Raw genomic sequence first — 15,744 nt, forward strand, 5'->3', positions numbered from 1 at the left:
GCCCGCGCAGCGCCCGGCCTGCGGGGGGGAGGGGGGCTCAGAGCGCAGACTCGGCCGCGCAGGGGTCCGTGCCCGCCCCCGCGTCCTGCGTGCGGGCCTCGCGCTGCCCCTGCGCCGCGGAGAAGTCGAGGAACACCTGCGGCGGGCGGAGGGGCCGTCAGCACGGGGGCCCCGCAGCCCCGCCCCGCCGCCCCGGGCGCCGCGCACCTCCTCCAGCGCCGTCCCGCTCACGGAGAAGTCGTCCACGCCCAGCTCCGCCCCGCGCGCCGCCAGCTCCCCGAAGACGCGGGACAGGGCGCAGCGCCCTCCCGGCGGCAGCTGGAAGCGCAGGCGGCTGCCGTGCGCCCCGCGCAGCTCGGCCCCCGGGAACGCCGCCCCCACGAAGGCCACGGCCGAGTCGGCCCGCGCTGCGGGCACCCGCAGGGTCAGCGTGTGGCCCGCTCCGAACCTGGGGGCACAGGGCTGCCGCGCTCGCTCCGGGCCGGGCTGCCCTCCTCCGGCTCGCCCGGGCCGCCACCCGCGCCCACCCGCGCCCGCCCGCGCCCGCCCCCGCCCCTCACCTGCTCTTCAGGTGCTGCGCGCTGCCCAGACAGCGGAACCGCCCGTCCACCAGGATGGCCAGGCGCGTGCACAGGGCCTCGCACTCCTCCATGCTGCCGGGGCCGCGCGTCAGTCCCCCCGGGGGCCCAGCCGTGCCCCCGCCCCCAGGCGCGGACCCTCACCCTCCACCCTGGACACCGCCCGCCCACCTCTGTCGGCAAGGCCGGTATCGGGTCCCCGGCGAGCCCCCCACCCCCAGGTCAGGCCACCCCATGGCCTACGTCCCCCCGCCCCGCGGAGCCCCCCGCCCCGCCGCTCATCTCGGGCTCGGGGGCCCACCTGTGCGACGTGAGCACCACTGAGCGGCCCTCCCGCACCACGGCCAGGAGCCTGTTCCAGAGAAAGCGCCGCGAGCTGGGGTCCATGCCAGTGGTCGGCTCGTCCTTGGGGGCGGGGGGGGGGGCGGTTAGGGGTCCTGACCCCGCCCGGGCCTCCCAGGCCCCGCCCCGGCTCGCCCCCGCGCACCAGGAAGACCACAGCCGGGTCCCCCACCAGCGCCACCGCCGTCGCCAGCTTCCTCTTGTTGCCGCCACTGTAGGTGCCCGCGGGTCGGTCCGCGCACTGGCGGAGCCCCAGGTGTGCCAGGCCCCCGCTCGCCGTCTGCGGGGGGCGGAGCGAGCGGGGGAGGGGCGAAGGTGGGGGCTGGTCAGCAAAGGGGCGGGGCCAGGATGAACGAAGGGCGGGACCTGGCCGGACCGGACAGCTGCGCTCCCAGGGGGAGGGGGGCCGCGGCCCGGAGAGGGGGGGCGGCAGGGGGCGGCTCCAGCCTGCGCGGGAGCCGCAGTGTGGGCGCTGGGGGCGCGCAGGTGCGCTGCAGGTGGGCTCAGGGCGGGCTGCGGGGCTGGGTGGGGGGTCACCTGGGCGACCTGAGCCTCGGGGACGCCGCGCAGGCGCGCGAACAGCTCCAGGTGCTCCCGGCCCGTCAGCAGCTCGAAGACAGCGTCGGACTGCGGGCAGTAGCCCATGTGGCGGTGCGCGGCGGCCGGCTCCCGGGCCACGCTGGGGACGGGGACGGGGACGGGGGTGGGGAGGGGATCAGGGCGTCGGCTAGGCCCCCCGCGCTGGGCGGCAAGGGCGGGCCTCGGTCCCCCCACCCCGACCGCTGTGGTGAGAGAGGGCAGGGCTCAGGACCAGGACCAGGACCAGGCCCAGCAGAGCACGCCCGGGAGAGGCCAGCCCTGCGCCCGCCCCAGCCCTCACCTGTGACCTGCCAGCACAGCCTCGCCACCGCTGGGCAGCATGTCCCCGGTCACCATGCGAAACGTGGACGTCTTCCCCGCTCCGTTCACTCCCAGCAGCCCGAAACACTGCGGGGGCCCCACAGACGGCCCTCAGTGCGGTCTCTGACCCGCACCCCCCTCAATACCGGGGGTGCAGGCAGGCGGAGCACGACACTGAGCAGGGGATGCTCATCGGCACACACGACACACGCGTCACCCATGCTGGCACCCGATGGGTGTCTCCAAGATCGCATACAGCAGTGCTCCGTGCATCGCGGGCCCTGAGATCGCCAGGTGGCTCCGGAGGCACCCGAGCACCCAGGCTGGGTGCGGTCAGCCCAGCGTGGAGAGAGTGGGAGCTCACGGGCAGTGCTTGACAAAGTGACAGCAGCTCACGCTAACACTGCACATCTGTTTCCAGGTGTGCACTGGCCCCGCGGGGTGGCAGGTTCAGAGCACACAGCCAACACGGCTGCACATAGTATTGTGTGAACGTGAACTGCTTCGGGGCACGTGCCTGAGAAGTACTGGCTGTGGGCCAGCACTCAAGGGAGGGATGTATACAACAGGCGCCCAGTAGGTACTGTCGATGCCCAACAAACATATACAGATGTCCATACAAGGGGGCTCAATGATACAACTGGTTCTCCAACGGTGGCACACAACACAGTAGGCGCTTGGTTAAGGTTCCTGGCACATGTGTGGCCCCCCCACTGGTGCTCGGTAACAATGTGCTTGATCTCAGTAGGGGCCGCACACGGCGGGGGCTCAACGAGCACAAGCATGCAGTAGGTGCTTCCTGGGACAAAATAGGAGCTCAAATGTCACCGGTCAGGAGTCACTCGATAGACGGTAAGCGGGGGCCAGGGATCTGTTCGACGAGGGGCGGCAGGCGCGCGCAGCAGGTGCTGAGGGAAGGGCAGTGGGAACGCAGGAGGGCACCTCCCATGCCCCCGCTCCGGGGCCCCGCCCTGGACTCACCTCACCAGGAGGGATCCCCAGGCACAGGCGGTCGACAGCCGGTGTCCTCTGCCCGTGGTACACCTGGGAGGAGTTCAGGTCCCTGAGGACGGGGGGACAGGGGGCTGCCCAAGTCTCTGCACCCACTGCCCCGCACCCACCTTGGTCAGGTCTCTCAGCACCAGCACGTCCTCCTGGGTGGCCCCGTGCACCACCCGTTCCCGCTCTCGGGCCACGTCCTCATCCTCCTCCCCCAGGGGGGGCAGCGACCTCAGCCGGGGTCTGAGGACACACGTATGGGTGAGCCCAAGGCCAGCCCCAGCCCCTCGCACCCCTACCCCGTCCCCACTGACTGTGGCAGGAGGCGGTTGCAGTGCTGCAACAGGAGCGTGAAGAGGAGGAAGAGCGGACCCTGCACCGCCATGCACACGAGGTTCTTGCCGACCACCTCCCAGCGCAGGGGTGACTGGAACTGCCCGTCTCCTGCGGAGACAGGAAGGAGGACCTGGGTCATGAGAAGTAGGGGTGTCCTTGATTTCTGTCCACCACCCCCCAATCCAGGTCACCTTGGGCTCCTAAATAAAAGGACCGAGAACTGGGTGGGCCACTCAACCAAGCTCTAATTGGTATAGAAAACAGTATCACCATCTCCCTTTAGAGCCTTAGACCTCTTGTGATAGGACCCCATACAGAATTAGCCTCTCTAGGGCAGCCCCACTGGCCCAGAGGTTTAGCGCCGCCTTCACCCCAGGGCGTGATCTTGAAGACCCAGGATCAAGTCCCATGTCAGGCTCCCTGCATAGAGCCTGCTTCTTTCTCTGCCTGTGTTTCTGCCTCTCTCTCTCTCTCTCTCTGGTCTCTCATGAATAAATAAAATGTTTAAAAAAAGAATTAGCCTCTCTGGCTGCTGTGCTGGCTTCTCAGTCAACCCAAACATGGGGGCCACCTAAGACCTCTAGTTCTCTTCCTGGGGGCTGCTGTTTGTCCCCACCCTGCGTAAAGGACGTGGCTGGCACTTCCCCACCTAGAGGGAAGTTCTCACCTAAGCGCTCAAAGGCGTCAGCCATGGCCTGGTTCCGCACCATGTCGATGAGCCCCCGACCCAAGCAGAAGTGGGGGAAGACAAGGAAGACCTGCTTCAGGACCCGACTCACGTCCTGCAGCTTCTGCTCAGGGCCAGACACAGGGAGGGGAGGTGGGTCAGGGGCCGGGGCTGAGGCCAGCGCAGCCCGAGCCCCGGCCTGCAGGGGACCGCACCTTGTCAGAGAACAGCTCGAGCACGAAGGTGGCCATGCTGCCATTGATGCCAACAAACAGGTTGATGCAGGTGAGCACCACGTAGGCCGTGCTGGGCACGGAGAAGACGAAGGAGGCCGGGTACATGAGCGGCGTGATGGACCAGCTGGGGGGCAGTGGGTCGTGGGGTGACCACCGGACACCCGGTGAGTAGCCCAGACCCCCCTCCCCTCGTCCTTGCTACAGGCCTCTTCACGTAAGTCAAGACAGGACGAGGTTTTTAATATTCTTTTATGTAAACTCTACCACCCAGTGTAGGGCTCGAGCCCCCAACCCCGAGCTCTGGAGTACGTGCAGCTCCTGCCACCTGCCGGGCGCCCCCACCCCCGCCCCAGGGAAAGATGAGCTTTTAAGGCCACCACCGCGCATCCCTAGGTTAGGTCACACTTGGGATCCCATCAGAGCTCTGAGCTTGAGGAGTCCCGGTATTCGGGGCTGGGGTGGGGGGGTCAGGAAGAACGGGCCCTGAGCAGCCGGGGAGGCCTCACCCATAGAGCAGCAGCAGCAGCAGGAGGGCGGGCAGGTTGGCGGGGGCCACGTACGCCTTCTGCTGGAAGGCCAGGAAGATGAGCACCACGATGCACGCTGACACCAAGTAGTTACACTGCATTGGAGATGGTAATTACCGCTGTCGGTTTGCCCGGGTGGGAACTGCCATCCTCACCCCTGTGCCCTGTCCCAACCCACCCCTCGCCCCATGTGGGAGGGAGCAGGACATAAAGTCTCCCACCGTCCCCCAGGACTCCACTCGGGCCATGCTGGACAAACGTCTGATCGGAAGGGGCCAGAAAGGGGAGGTGGTGAGAGGCGGCTGGACCTCCGCCCGCCAAGCATGCCCCGCACCATGTCCCACAGAAAGTTGCTGAGCCAGTAGAGAGTGAGAGGCAGGCCCCCCATAAACTGCAGGTGTTTCGCCCTGGTGACACGCTCCTCGATGAGCACGAGGGTGAAGCTGGCTGGGACAAAAGACATGGCGAAGACCACACAGATGGACACCAGCACGTCCACCGAGGAGGCCATCCTGTGGGTGAGGGGCGGAGCTGTCCAGAGAACCCCGCCCACCACCGACGGGGTGAGGGTCCACAGCCTGGCCGCCTGCCGCTGGCCGGGGAGACGGGTGAAGCTATTTAGGGCTGGGGCGCCTGGGCTGCAGGGCGAGCTTGTAACCCACTGAGCCCGATGATGTCCCAATCCCCAGGCCTGGGGAGCAGAGGGGGTGGTTCCCATGCATGGACACAGATATAGTGCCCCCGCACCCCAAATGACCCAGAGGCTGCGGCAGGGCTGGGCCCACATGCGGGACAGAGTGACTCACAGCGCCACCTCCGACAGCTGCTCCTTGGTGAGATTCAGTGGGTGGTTGAGCGTGGTGATGCTGTGGGCATGGTGGGGAGGGCCCGGGGGCAGGCGGGTGTGTAGGAGCGCGTTGTTGGCTCTGTTGACAAAGGCCACCATGGCGTGCCAGCCCTTGTTGTTGAACCAGATCTAGGGTGGGGTCAGGGCCGAGCGGTCAGGGCGCTGGGATGGACCGCCCCCCAGGCCCCTGCCCGCTCCCCCAGCTCCCACCTTGAGGCTGTCCTCGGCATCCAGGCTGCGAGCCCAGGCCGTGAGGTTGTTCAGGATGCGGTCTAGGGCCCCGCCGGGCGGGGGGCTCAGCAGCGCCTGCAGCTCCTCCACCGAGCGGCTGACCTCCTGCCCTGAGGGCAGGCCTGGGTCTCGGCCCCCCAAGGAGAAGCCCCCATACCTGCAGGGCAGGGGGCGGTCAGGGGACAGCCAGTGAGGGCCAGGGACCGTGGGGGGAGCCCGGAGCCCGGAGCAGGCAGGAGAGGGCACGGGGGTGGAACCCTCCTCACCTGACCTCATTCACCCACTTTTTGGTCTTCAGGCTGCGGGAGAGACAGAGACGTGAGCGGGGACGAGACGCCGCGAGCTGGGTGGGACAGGCAAGACGAGGCAGGGCAGGAGAGCAATCGGGGGCACCCAGGCCCGGCCCCGCCCCGCCTCCTCCCGGCTCCAGGACCCGAGGGCGCTCACCCCCGCTGCACCAGGCGCGGGTAGGTCTTCACCAGGAAGTCGGACAGGTTGCGGCCCGTCAGGTTCTGCACCACCTCTCCGGAGCCGGCCAGCGCCTGGGGCGGAGGGGGGCCACCGGCCGCCGCGGGGCAGTCGGGCAGCAGGCGCCGCGCTCCGGGCTGGCTGCAGCGGCAGGCGGGGGACGGCGACCCGGGCGTCCAGTTGCCGCTGGCCAAGACCTCAGCCACGGCCGCGGGCACCTCCGGCGCCCAGAACCGGCAGGCGGCGGGCTGTGTGCACCCAGGCGTCCTGCGGGGGGGGGGGGGGGAACCGAGCTTTCCGCAGGCCCTGGCACGCGCCCGGACGCCCCAGCTCCCACGCCGGCGTGGGGAAGCTCCAGCCCCGCGAGGCCCGCCGCCCAGGGCCCAGACCAGAACCTGGGGCCCGGGGGCACGAGAGTCGGCCGGGGGCCCTCACCTGGCAGAGCCGTCCTGCCGGTGCGCCCCCTCCCCGAGTCCCGCCTCCTCCAGCAGCATCGCCAGCAGGCGGGCTTGGTCCGAGGTCCCCGGGGCGTCCTCACTGTGGGTGCGGCTCAGAGTCAGGCCTGCCCCCGGCCCGCCCGCCTGCCGCCCCTTCCCGACCCCGTACCCACCTGAAGAAGGACACCTGGGCGCCGTACATGCTGGGCCTGAGCTGCAGAGCTGGGTAGTGTCCGAAGGGCGGCACGATGAGGCTGAACAGCAGCGCCAGGCCCACGAAGAGGGCGGGCAGCACGATCTGAGGGACAGGCCCGTCAGATGCCCCCACCACCCTCCAGGCTGCTGGTCCCCTCCCCGCTCCCGCTCTAGAACCGCCCGGGGCTCCCCGGGGCGCTCCGTGAAGGTGCTGAGGGCGCGGACACTTCTGAGGCCCCGGGGCTGGTGGCCAGAGCACAGGCCAGGCGCCCGGGTTCCCACGCAGTCCCCGGCGCCCGGGCCCCTCCCCCTCACCCCAACCGGGCCCCTCACCTGGGCAAACAGGCCCCGGCGGCTGCGGCACGCAAGCAGGAAGCGCTTGAGAAGCAGGGCGCGGAGCTGCTGGCGGGTCAGCGGCCAGCCCCGGAGGCGGCCCGCGGCGAGCGGCCTGGAGCCCTGCAGGGCCTGTGTTTCTGGGGCAGACAGAGCTGCGGGGGACGGAGGGTCAGTGCCCACACTCTGGGGGACCCGGGGGCGCATGGGTCAGCGTGCACGGCTCACCGAGCTCCCCGTTCTCCTGGGCCGGCGGCTCCGGTACAGTCTTGAGCCGTGTGGTCCTGTCTGGGCCTGTGCTCGGGGGCTGCTGCCTGCGGCCATGACCTGCGGGCCCGGCGGGGAGCGGGGTCAGGTTCAAGGGCTCCGTGCGGCCTTGGGTCTGGGTCGAGGTCAAGGGTCACAGCAGATGGGTTCGGGAATCTGGGGCAGAGATCAAGGCGCCGGGGACCTGGGGCCGTACCCTCCAGGTCTGTGTCCACAGCATGGTCCTCCATCACCTTCAGGAAGATCTGGGGACACAGGGCAGGGGCTCACCTGGGGACCCTCTGGGAGAGAGGCACCCCGCAGACACCAGGGGTCCCCAGGCCTCGCTGGAGACTCATGGCCTCGGGGGGCTCTGCGGCTGCCCCCGCCAGGCCCCCTCCTCCAGGCAGCCTCCCCTGCCGCACCTCCTCGAGGCTGGTGTCGGAGATCCCGTAGCTGGCCAGCCCCAGCTCCCCCAGCCGCCGGTCCATCTCCCGGAAGAGCCTGGCAAAGCTGCCGTCCACGGCGCCCCCGTAGGGCAGCACCAGCAGCAGCTCGTGGGGCAGCTCCTCCACCAGCCGCGCCCCAGGCACCAGCTGCTGCACAAACGAGAGCAGCTGGGCGGCACCTGGGTGGAGGGGGCGGGGCGTCAGGGCGCCCGCGGGGCAGGCTGCGCGGTGTCCTGGGGGCAGGGGTGCGTGGCCCCGAGGAGCCCGCTCCGGCGCAGGAGGCTGAGGTGAGGTGCCCGGGGCGGGCCCTGGGCAGCGGTGGGTCGGCGGGTGCGCTCAGCCAGGCCGGGTGAAAGGGCCGGGATTCGGGTTCCGTGCGGTCCGAGGCCCAGGGTCCCATGAGGCGTCTCGGGGCGCTGCCCCCACTCACCAGCTGCGCTGCGCTGGCCGGCCCGCTCCGCCTCCCGCCCGGGCCCCGCGGCGGCCTCCGAGTCAGCGTTCCCCTGCGGGCGGAGGGCACGGCTGTCACGGCCACCCGGCTGCAGGCCTGGCGCTCGGGCTCGGGGGTCGGCTCAGCCCTCACCTCTCCGCCGGCGGCCGGGGACGGGCGCGCCTTCGCCAGCGTCAGGTAGTAGCCGGAGCCCAGGTGACGGCGCAGGAAGAGCGGGGAACCGCAGCAGCACACGCGGCCTCCCGCCACCACGGCCACGCGGTCTCCCAGGACCTCTGCCTCGTCCAGGTGGTGGGTGGAGAGGATCAGCGTGCGACCTGGGCGCGGGGACCAAGCCACACATCCCGTTGGGACGAGGGCTCTGCCCCAGCCGTGGCCACTAGCGGGAGTTGCCACCCCGTACATCGAGCTCCTACCCATCCCTCAAAACCCTCTTCTCAGAGCATCATCATCAGAAACTTTCCCTGGCGCCTGAGGCAGCATCTCGGGGAGCCTCGTGCCTCCCCCAACTCTCACCTTCCCGGTATTTGAGCAGCAGCTCCCAAATGCTGCGGCGAGAGGCAGGATCCACGCCGGCAGTGGGCTCATCCAGGATGACCACCCGGGAGCCACCCACGAAGGCCATGGCCACTGACAGCTTCCTCTGCATCCCACCTGGGTGGGGACGGGGCGGGCACCCTGCATGAGCCAGCCCCCTGCCGGGCCCTTCCCCGCCCTCCCGCCCCGCACCCCACCCAGCCTCAGCCCTCCTCGAGGCGGCTCACCAGACAGGTGGCGCGTCTGTGCACGGCGCTTGGGGACGAGCCCCACGTCCTGCAGGAGCCGGGCCTGCTCGCGGCGGACGGCAGCGGCACTCAGGCCCTTCAGCCGCCCGTAGAACCAGATGTGCTCGTCCACCGTCAGCCTGCAGCCAGGGCCGGACGCGGCGGTCACCGGGCCGGCGGAGCCCGCGCACACCCACCCCCCGCGCGCAGCCCAGGCCCAGCCCCACGCACAGGTCGAACAGCACGTTGTACTGCGGGCAGACGCCCAGGTGGGGCCGGACGGCTGCCAGGCTGGACTGGATGTCGTGGCCCAGGATGTAGGCGGAGCCCCCCGTGGGCGGGAAGAGACCGCTCAGTATGGACCTGGGGACGAAGGGGTCTCAGGGCAGCTGCCCCCGGGAGGAGACGCACCCCCAGAGCAGGCACGGAAGCACCGACAAGGCCCCTCTCACGAGCCCAGGCCAAAGGTGAACCGTGTCCCCGTTTTACAGAGAAGGGAAACTGAGGCACAGAAAACACACGTATCTGTCTCCTGGGTGCCCGGGGCGACCTGGGGTCCGCCCCCTGAGGCCGGGAGGGAGCAGGGGACAGCCGCTCACAGCGTGGTGGTCTTGCCGGCGCCGTTGTGACCCAGCAGGGCGGTGACGTGGCCCTCGTAGAAGTCCAGGCTGAGCCCGCACAGGGCCGGCTGCGGGTTGCCCGGAAAGCGCTTCTCCAGGCCCCGAATGGAGACCCCGGGGGTCAGGCCCGGCGGCACCTCCTCTGTGAGCACTGCGGGGGACGGGGGGACACTGAAGCTTGTCTGCGGAGTCGGGGACCTGGCAGGTTGGGGGGCGGGGGGGCCACGGGGGACGCGGACGTGGCGGCGACTAGGCCGCCTTGTACCTCACCCTCTGGGTCCCTCGGAGTGGGAGGCGGGGGGGAGGCGACGGGAGAGCAAGGTCCGAGCCAATAGCTCCTCCGAAAGGGGAAGGTCCACGGTTTGGGGATCCCGTACTGGCCTGGGGGTGCGGCGCCCGGTCACCTCTCGGGTCCCCGGCCTGGAGCGTGCCAGCGGCTGGCCATATGCCAGGACCGGGCATCCAGGCGGAGGACAGGCCCGCGACCCCGACCGCCATCCGCCTGCCTCAGGCCACCCCCGACCCTCCGTCCCCACCCTCAGTGGCCACCTGTGCCTCGAGGCCGCCCACCGCCCCCCCCAGCCTCCCCTCTGCAGCTGTGCTGAGGTCCCTCCCCTCCCTTCAGGGCCCACCTGGGCAGACCCCCTCCAGGTACCACGTGGCCAGGCCGTAGAGCACAGCGTCCAGCAGCAGGACGCCCGAGACCCACGCCAGGCTGAAGACCTCGGGGGCGGGCGCGGTGCCCATGTTGTGCCACTGGGCGCCTTCCCCCTGCTCCTCCAGCAGCGCCAGGCTCTCGCAGCCGAACCCAAAGGCCACAGGCGACAGAAGGCTCTACGGGGTGGTGGGGGAGCAGGTGGGTCAGCGAGAGCGCGGCCCAGGGTCCCCACATGCACTCAGGGTCCCCGCGCCCGGCCCATCCGGGGCTCACCACAGCCGCCAGGCCGCCCGCAGGCAGCTGGTCCCGCCAGGCCACGCACAGCACGTAGGGCAGGTACAGCACGAAGTAGGCGAGGCCCCCGCAGGCGGCGGCCAGGTTGGCGCGGGAGAAGAGGGCGCTCAGGAGGAAGCTCTGCACCACGGTGGCCACCGCGAAGGCCGCCAGGAACAGGAAGACCACGGCCGGGTGGCTGTAGGGGAGGATGTCCCCGAGCTGCAGGGCCCCCACGGCTGCGGTGAGGCCCGGGCTCGCCCTGGGGCCCCACCCGCGCCAGGAAGGCCACACGGCACCTTGAGCACCAGCACGAGCAGCGCCGAGCTGAGGAGGAAGGGCCCGAGGCTGCTGAGGAACCAGCCGAGCCACAGCACGGCCGCGCCCAGCCCCATGGCCCGCATGGTGGCCCGCAGCCGGGTCTCCTTCTCGCGCACCACGGCCTTCACCGCCAGCGCCACCGAGTAGATCCAGGCCAGCGTCAGGAACAGCGGCAGCGAGCGGCCCAGCACGCGCAGGAACCTGCGGCGGGGAGGCCGCTGAGCGGCGGCGGGACACCCGGGCCCCTGGACGTGCGCCGCCCCGCGCTTGGCCTCGGGCTGCAGGTGTCAGCACAGGCCACGGCCCCCCGCGCCCGGCCCCCGCCCCCCGGGATCCCCGCTCCTCCCACAGGGACTGGTCCTGGTGGGGCGCCGGCGCAGCCTTGACCCCGTGGACCCGCGGAAGTGGCCGAGTCCGCGGCCACCTGACTTCTGTCCCTGGGGGGTGGGTGGCGAGGCGGCGCTCACGCATCATCCACGTAGCAGGGGTAGGGCATCTGCTGCAGGTACAGGCGGGCCCGGGGCTCGGAGCCGCCCAGCACGCGCACAGCCGCGCCCTCCAGCAGGTCCTGCAGGTACACGAAGCCTCCCCACACGTAGCGCAGGTCAGCGAGGGGGTCAGCGGCCGGGCCAGGGTCCCAGAACCTGCATGGGGCAGGGCGGGGCTGCGGGAGACGCCTGGAGGCCAAGGGCCCTGCGCACCGTGGGCGGCTCCGCCCTCGCCCGGCCTCTATCACCCACCGGGTCCTTCGCCGTGGGCCCCCCAGCCCGGGGCGCGCCCCTCACACCGCGGCTCCCGCATCACAGCCCCCGCACGCGGGATGCCCCACCTGTCCCTGATCTTGTTGGTCCTCGTGACAGCGTCAATGTCCATGCGGATCTTCATGCGCACGTGGCCGGGTCCACTGGGCCCAGCGGGGTCCCCAGGGTCCTCGGGCCCCAGGAAGACGACCCCGGCCCAGAAGCGGCGCTCTGCGAGCAGCTCCAGGCTGCGCGCCACCAGGGCTGCCTCCGACGGTGCAGCCTCCAGCTTGTCCAGGGTCACACACTGAGGAAGGGCCTGGGCGTGGGTCCCAGGCACCCGGTCCTCCGCGGGACCCCGGGGCGCCAAGGGGTCCCAGCTCCTCCATCACACTTCTGCAGGCCCTGGGCCGTGTCCATCCTCGGGCGGCCCTACAGTGGGGCTCCCCTCTGCCCAGCTGACCGGGTTGCACCCCACGTACCCCGCAGACGGGGCTCCCAGGCGGGTGGCACCTCACCTCCATCACGTGGCCCAGCAGGCCCACCAGGTGCCCCACGTCAGCATGGGCGTCCCGCCAGCCGTAGCCGTCCCCACGGGGGTCCAGAAAGGTGAGAAGGGCCTGGGCCCGGTCCTGGCCTCGGGACCCCGGCCGCCTCCTTCCTCTGTCCTGAACTTGCAGGAGCTTCTGGGGGGCGGCGGGGACGCGGGGGTTTGCTTCGTGCGCGCCAGGCCGCGTCCGCCCTCTTCTCTCCCGGGGCCTGTCCGCCCCCCGGACGCCACAAGCCGCCTCCGCACGCCTGCCCAGGAGGCCCGGCCCTGCCCGCTGCCCGTGTGCTGCGCAGGGATGATGCGCCCAGGGAGGCTGGGTGCCGCCGCCACCCCGTCCTGACCCTACCTGCAGCATGGCCACGTTCAAACTGTCGTTCAAGAAGCGGAAGAGCTGGGGTCCCAGGGCAGCCCACACCTCCGGGATGTCCTTCAGCAGAGCCAGCTCCTGGAAGGTCCGGTTCACCTGTGGGAGGAGGGCGCCCACATGAACGCCCCGTCGCGACCCTGCCCTCCTCCTGAGGACCCCGCCCGCCTCGCCCGCCGTCCCGTCTTGCTCCATCTGTGCCTCTGAGCGCTGGACGTGCTGTCCCTCCACCTGCGATCCCGCAAACTGTCCTTCAAAACCCTGCGGCCACACCGCATCCCGGCCGAGGGGGGACGCAGGACGGCGGCCGTCCTCACCTGGGCCATGAGCTGCCTGGTGAACGCCGTGTCGGGCGTGAACAGCAGCTTCCCCAGCACCAGCGGCTTCAGGCGCCTCCAGAGCAGGCGGGACAGCGGGTGGGTCTCCAGGGTCCCCACGAGCTGGGCACAGGCCGGGCCTGCGGGGCAGGGCACCATGAGGCCCCGCCCCCACACCCGACACCCCAGTTCTCAAAGGGGAAGAGAGACTGAAGGGGAAGAGAGGCCGTGACTCACTCAGGCCGCTGTCGGGTAGCGCCTCCTGCCCCACCAGCTCCTTCAGGTGGACGGCCTCGTGCCAGCCGAGGGAGGGCCCCCCTGGGATGCCGGGCCCCCGGGCACCGCAGAGGGCCTCCGATACAGCCTCCAGGGGACCTCCAGGTCCTTGGGGTCTTCGCAGCAGCGCCCGCAGCTCCACCAGGCTGGGCAGTGCCAGGAGCTGGGGAGGGATCACCAGAGGACGCTGGAAGCCCTCCCTGCCAGGAATACCTTCTCCCTCTGTCCTTCTGCCCCTCAGACCGCCCCCCGAAGGAAGTGCCAGGGCTGCCCTACCCTTTGGGCTTCCCGGCTGAGGTGGAGGGTGAGTGGGCCTCTTACCTCCTGGGCCAGGTCCTCTGCGGCCTCCACGAAGTCGGCCACGGACTCCTGGGCGTGGCCCAGCACAGACCCCAGGGATTCCTGGGGAGCGAGACCACGGGGTGGTACCCACCTGGATACAGCTTCACGGGGGCTCGAGCACTTCGCCCCCCTCCCATGCGGACTGCGCCAGCAGAGGACGAGTGGAGGCTCGTGCAGGGCCTCTCGGGCTGGACACTTCGCCATCGTGCTGGACATGGCCCGTCTGGGCCCGACAGGACGAGGAGTGTCCCTCGGGCACCAAGGGGAGCCCAGGCAAAGGCCTGGGAGCGGGACTCAGAGGCCCCTGCCCGCAGCCCGCTCTCCCCCCACCCCATCTCACCTTCCCAAGCAGTGTCCCCAGCAGCTCAGGGGGTGGTCGGTCTTGCGCTGGGTCACTGGGTTGAGGCCGGGCTGGGAGAAGGACAAGCTTAGGCCTGAGGCAGCCCCCACCCCGTGCCCATTACACAGCTGGGCAGATGGAGGCTGAGCCCACTGGCACCAGCCAAAGGGCCTCCTCACCTGCTCTGCCGGCGGCGCTCAGTGTTGGCATCAGCTTTCCCAGGCTGGTCAGCGTTCTGCGGGCACTGGGCCCCCCCAGGACGGTGTGGGCATCTGCCAGGAGCCGGGAGACCCTGGGGACAGAGGGAGCAGGAGGTGGGGGCTCGGCACACACCCCGGAGCCCCGGGGCCCCCGCCCCCGCTGCCGCTGGCTCACAGGGAGTCCCTGAAGTTGCTGAGGACGCCGGGCTGCTCGGCGGGCGTGGGCTGCGGGAAGCAGGTGTTGTTCAGGGTGCAGACGAGACCCTGGAGCCAAGGGACGGTGCCGGCCGAGGGCAGCGGCTTGTTGGCGAAGTGGCCTGTGGGGACGCGGGGCATGGGAGCCTGAATGCCGCCTGGCTCACCCCCTCCCGGACAGCGTGCTCGCCCAGACTCACTGGGTGCCCCGCCTGTGCCCTCCGCCGCTCACTGGGCCCCTGTGGACGGGTGGACACTGCCCCCCCACCCCGCCCACCCCGTCCCTGGGGGGCTTACATTCGTGGTGCTCCAGTGGGGGGTGGGAGTGGCGGACGGCCACCAGGATGAAGAAGAGAAAGAGGGGCCACAGCAACTCCACCAGGAGCTGGACCTGGGGGAGGGGCAGAAGAGGGGGGCCGTGGGGGCCGAGGGGGCCGAGGGGGCGCCGGGCACTCCGCCCCGCCCCCGCCCCCCAGTCCTGGCATTACCGGCTGTCTCCTGCGATACAGGAAATTCTTCCAAAGCAGCAGCATTAGGTGCGTCCAGAAGGCCATGGTGGGGACGGACGGGGCCCCGACGGGGTCGGGCCGAGGACGTGCCTGTGCCCGCGGCGCACCCTGGCCGCTCTGGCCCTCGCTGCTCCGTGCCCGGTGCAGGGCTCTGGACGCCCCCGACAGCAGCCGCTGAGTAAAGGGTCTCTCGGGTCGCGGGCGGAGTGGCCAATGGGAGCCCCGCCCGGCGCCGTGCTCGCACCTGATTGGCTGCCTGGGCTGCCGCTCCCGGCGGGGCGGGGATCCGCGGGGCTAGCAGGTAATTCGGGGGGCGGGCGGGGGGCGGGGGGCTCGTCTCAACTCTTCCGCCCCCAGACTCCACCCGGGAGCCCGAACGGGCGTAAGGACCCGACGCGGCGATGCGCGCTCCTGGAACGAGCGATTCCTGACGCCCACCTCGCCTGCAGCTGCCCAGCGCGGCCCTACTTCATCGTTGCACCCTAGGGAAACTGAGGCGGGGGGGAACTGAGCCCCCGACCTCCACTGCAGGGCTCTGCTCCATCCGGAGGGGGCTGGGGCCGGGGGGCTGCAGGTGCACGGCGGCGGGCCCCTCTCAGGTGAGCCGCCTCCCCCCCGCTCCGGAGGATCCGGGGTCCACCTGCCGCCGTGAAGGTGAGCGGGGGTCTGCGCTCTGCCCTCAGCCGCCCATTCCCAGGGGGCCCGCTGCCCTCCCGCGCCCCGGGATCCTCGAGTCTCCTCCCCTGCCCCGCCCCCCGGGAGCCCTCACCTTTCCAGCCCCCCTCTTGCCGCCTTCCCTCCGCCGGGACTGCGGCCCCGGATTGCGGCCCCTTTAAGAGGCGTGTCCCGCGCTGGCTCTACGGCCCACGAGGCTGGTCCCCCTGCCCGAAGCCCCGCCCCTCGCGCTGCTATTGGCCGCCCCCCCCGCCATTCACAGGCCGGGCCTGCCGGAGCCGCGCGCGCGGGGGGGCGGGCCCGTGCGGAGCCGGGTTTCTTAAAGGGACCGCTCTCTCTTGCTGCGTCACCGCGGGGC

General features: G+C 70.9%; 1 protein-coding gene across 1 annotated transcript; it reads right to left on the minus strand.

Annotated features, from left to right (window-relative positions):
• Positions 1-37: 37 nt before the first annotated feature.
• On the minus strand, positions 38-15,577 carry ABCA7 (ATP binding cassette subfamily A member 7). The gene is made up of 46 exons (XM_038565395.1): positions 15,481-15,577; positions 14,691-15,202; positions 14,500-14,593; positions 14,183-14,324; positions 13,987-14,099; positions 13,808-13,878; positions 13,447-13,527; positions 13,087-13,288; positions 12,850-12,989; positions 12,515-12,631; positions 12,137-12,304; positions 11,708-11,925; positions 11,346-11,522; positions 10,857-11,079; positions 10,558-10,779; positions 10,259-10,460; positions 9,897-10,007; positions 9,606-9,777; positions 9,238-9,369; positions 9,007-9,146; positions 8,759-8,896; positions 8,041-8,559; positions 7,768-7,970; positions 7,560-7,608; positions 7,325-7,423; positions 7,097-7,251; positions 6,742-6,866; positions 6,567-6,668; positions 6,111-6,398; positions 5,930-5,962; positions 5,643-5,820; positions 5,392-5,561; positions 4,920-5,097; positions 4,565-4,680; positions 4,038-4,182; positions 3,823-3,946; positions 3,134-3,263; positions 2,942-3,062; positions 2,802-2,864; positions 1,801-1,907; positions 1,458-1,599; positions 1,066-1,200; positions 880-983; positions 561-653; positions 208-448; positions 38-136 (listed from the first exon to the last, which is right to left on the minus strand). The coding sequence occupies exons 2-46, from the start codon at positions 14,754-14,756 to the stop codon at positions 38-40; spliced, it is 6,648 nt and encodes a 2,215-aa protein (XP_038421323.1). The 5' UTR covers positions 14,757-15,202; positions 15,481-15,577.
• Between the last annotated feature and the right edge of the window lie 167 nt (positions 15,578-15,744).

This window comes from Canis lupus, chromosome 20 (assembly GCF_011100685.1).
Source record: "Canis lupus familiaris isolate Mischka breed German Shepherd chromosome 20, alternate assembly UU_Cfam_GSD_1.0, whole genome shotgun sequence".
Lineage (NCBI taxonomy): Eukaryota > Metazoa > Chordata > Mammalia > Carnivora > Canidae > Canis > Canis lupus.

Bases quoted from the DNA above. Each gene is read 5' to 3' on its own strand.
- ABCA7 (XM_038565395.1), bottom strand. From the start codon at position 14,756: ATGGCCTTCTGGACGCACCTAATGCTGCTGCTTTGGAAGAATTTCCTG. The intron at 12,990-13,086 runs GTGAGTCACGGC...CCTGCCCCGCAG, and splicing joins GCTACCCGACAGCGGCCTGA to GCCCGGCCTGTGCCCAGCTC. The intron at 6,867-7,096 runs GTGAGGGGCCCG...CCTGTCCCTCAG, and splicing joins GCCGGGGCCTGTTTGCCCAG to ATCGTGCTGCCCGCCCTCTT.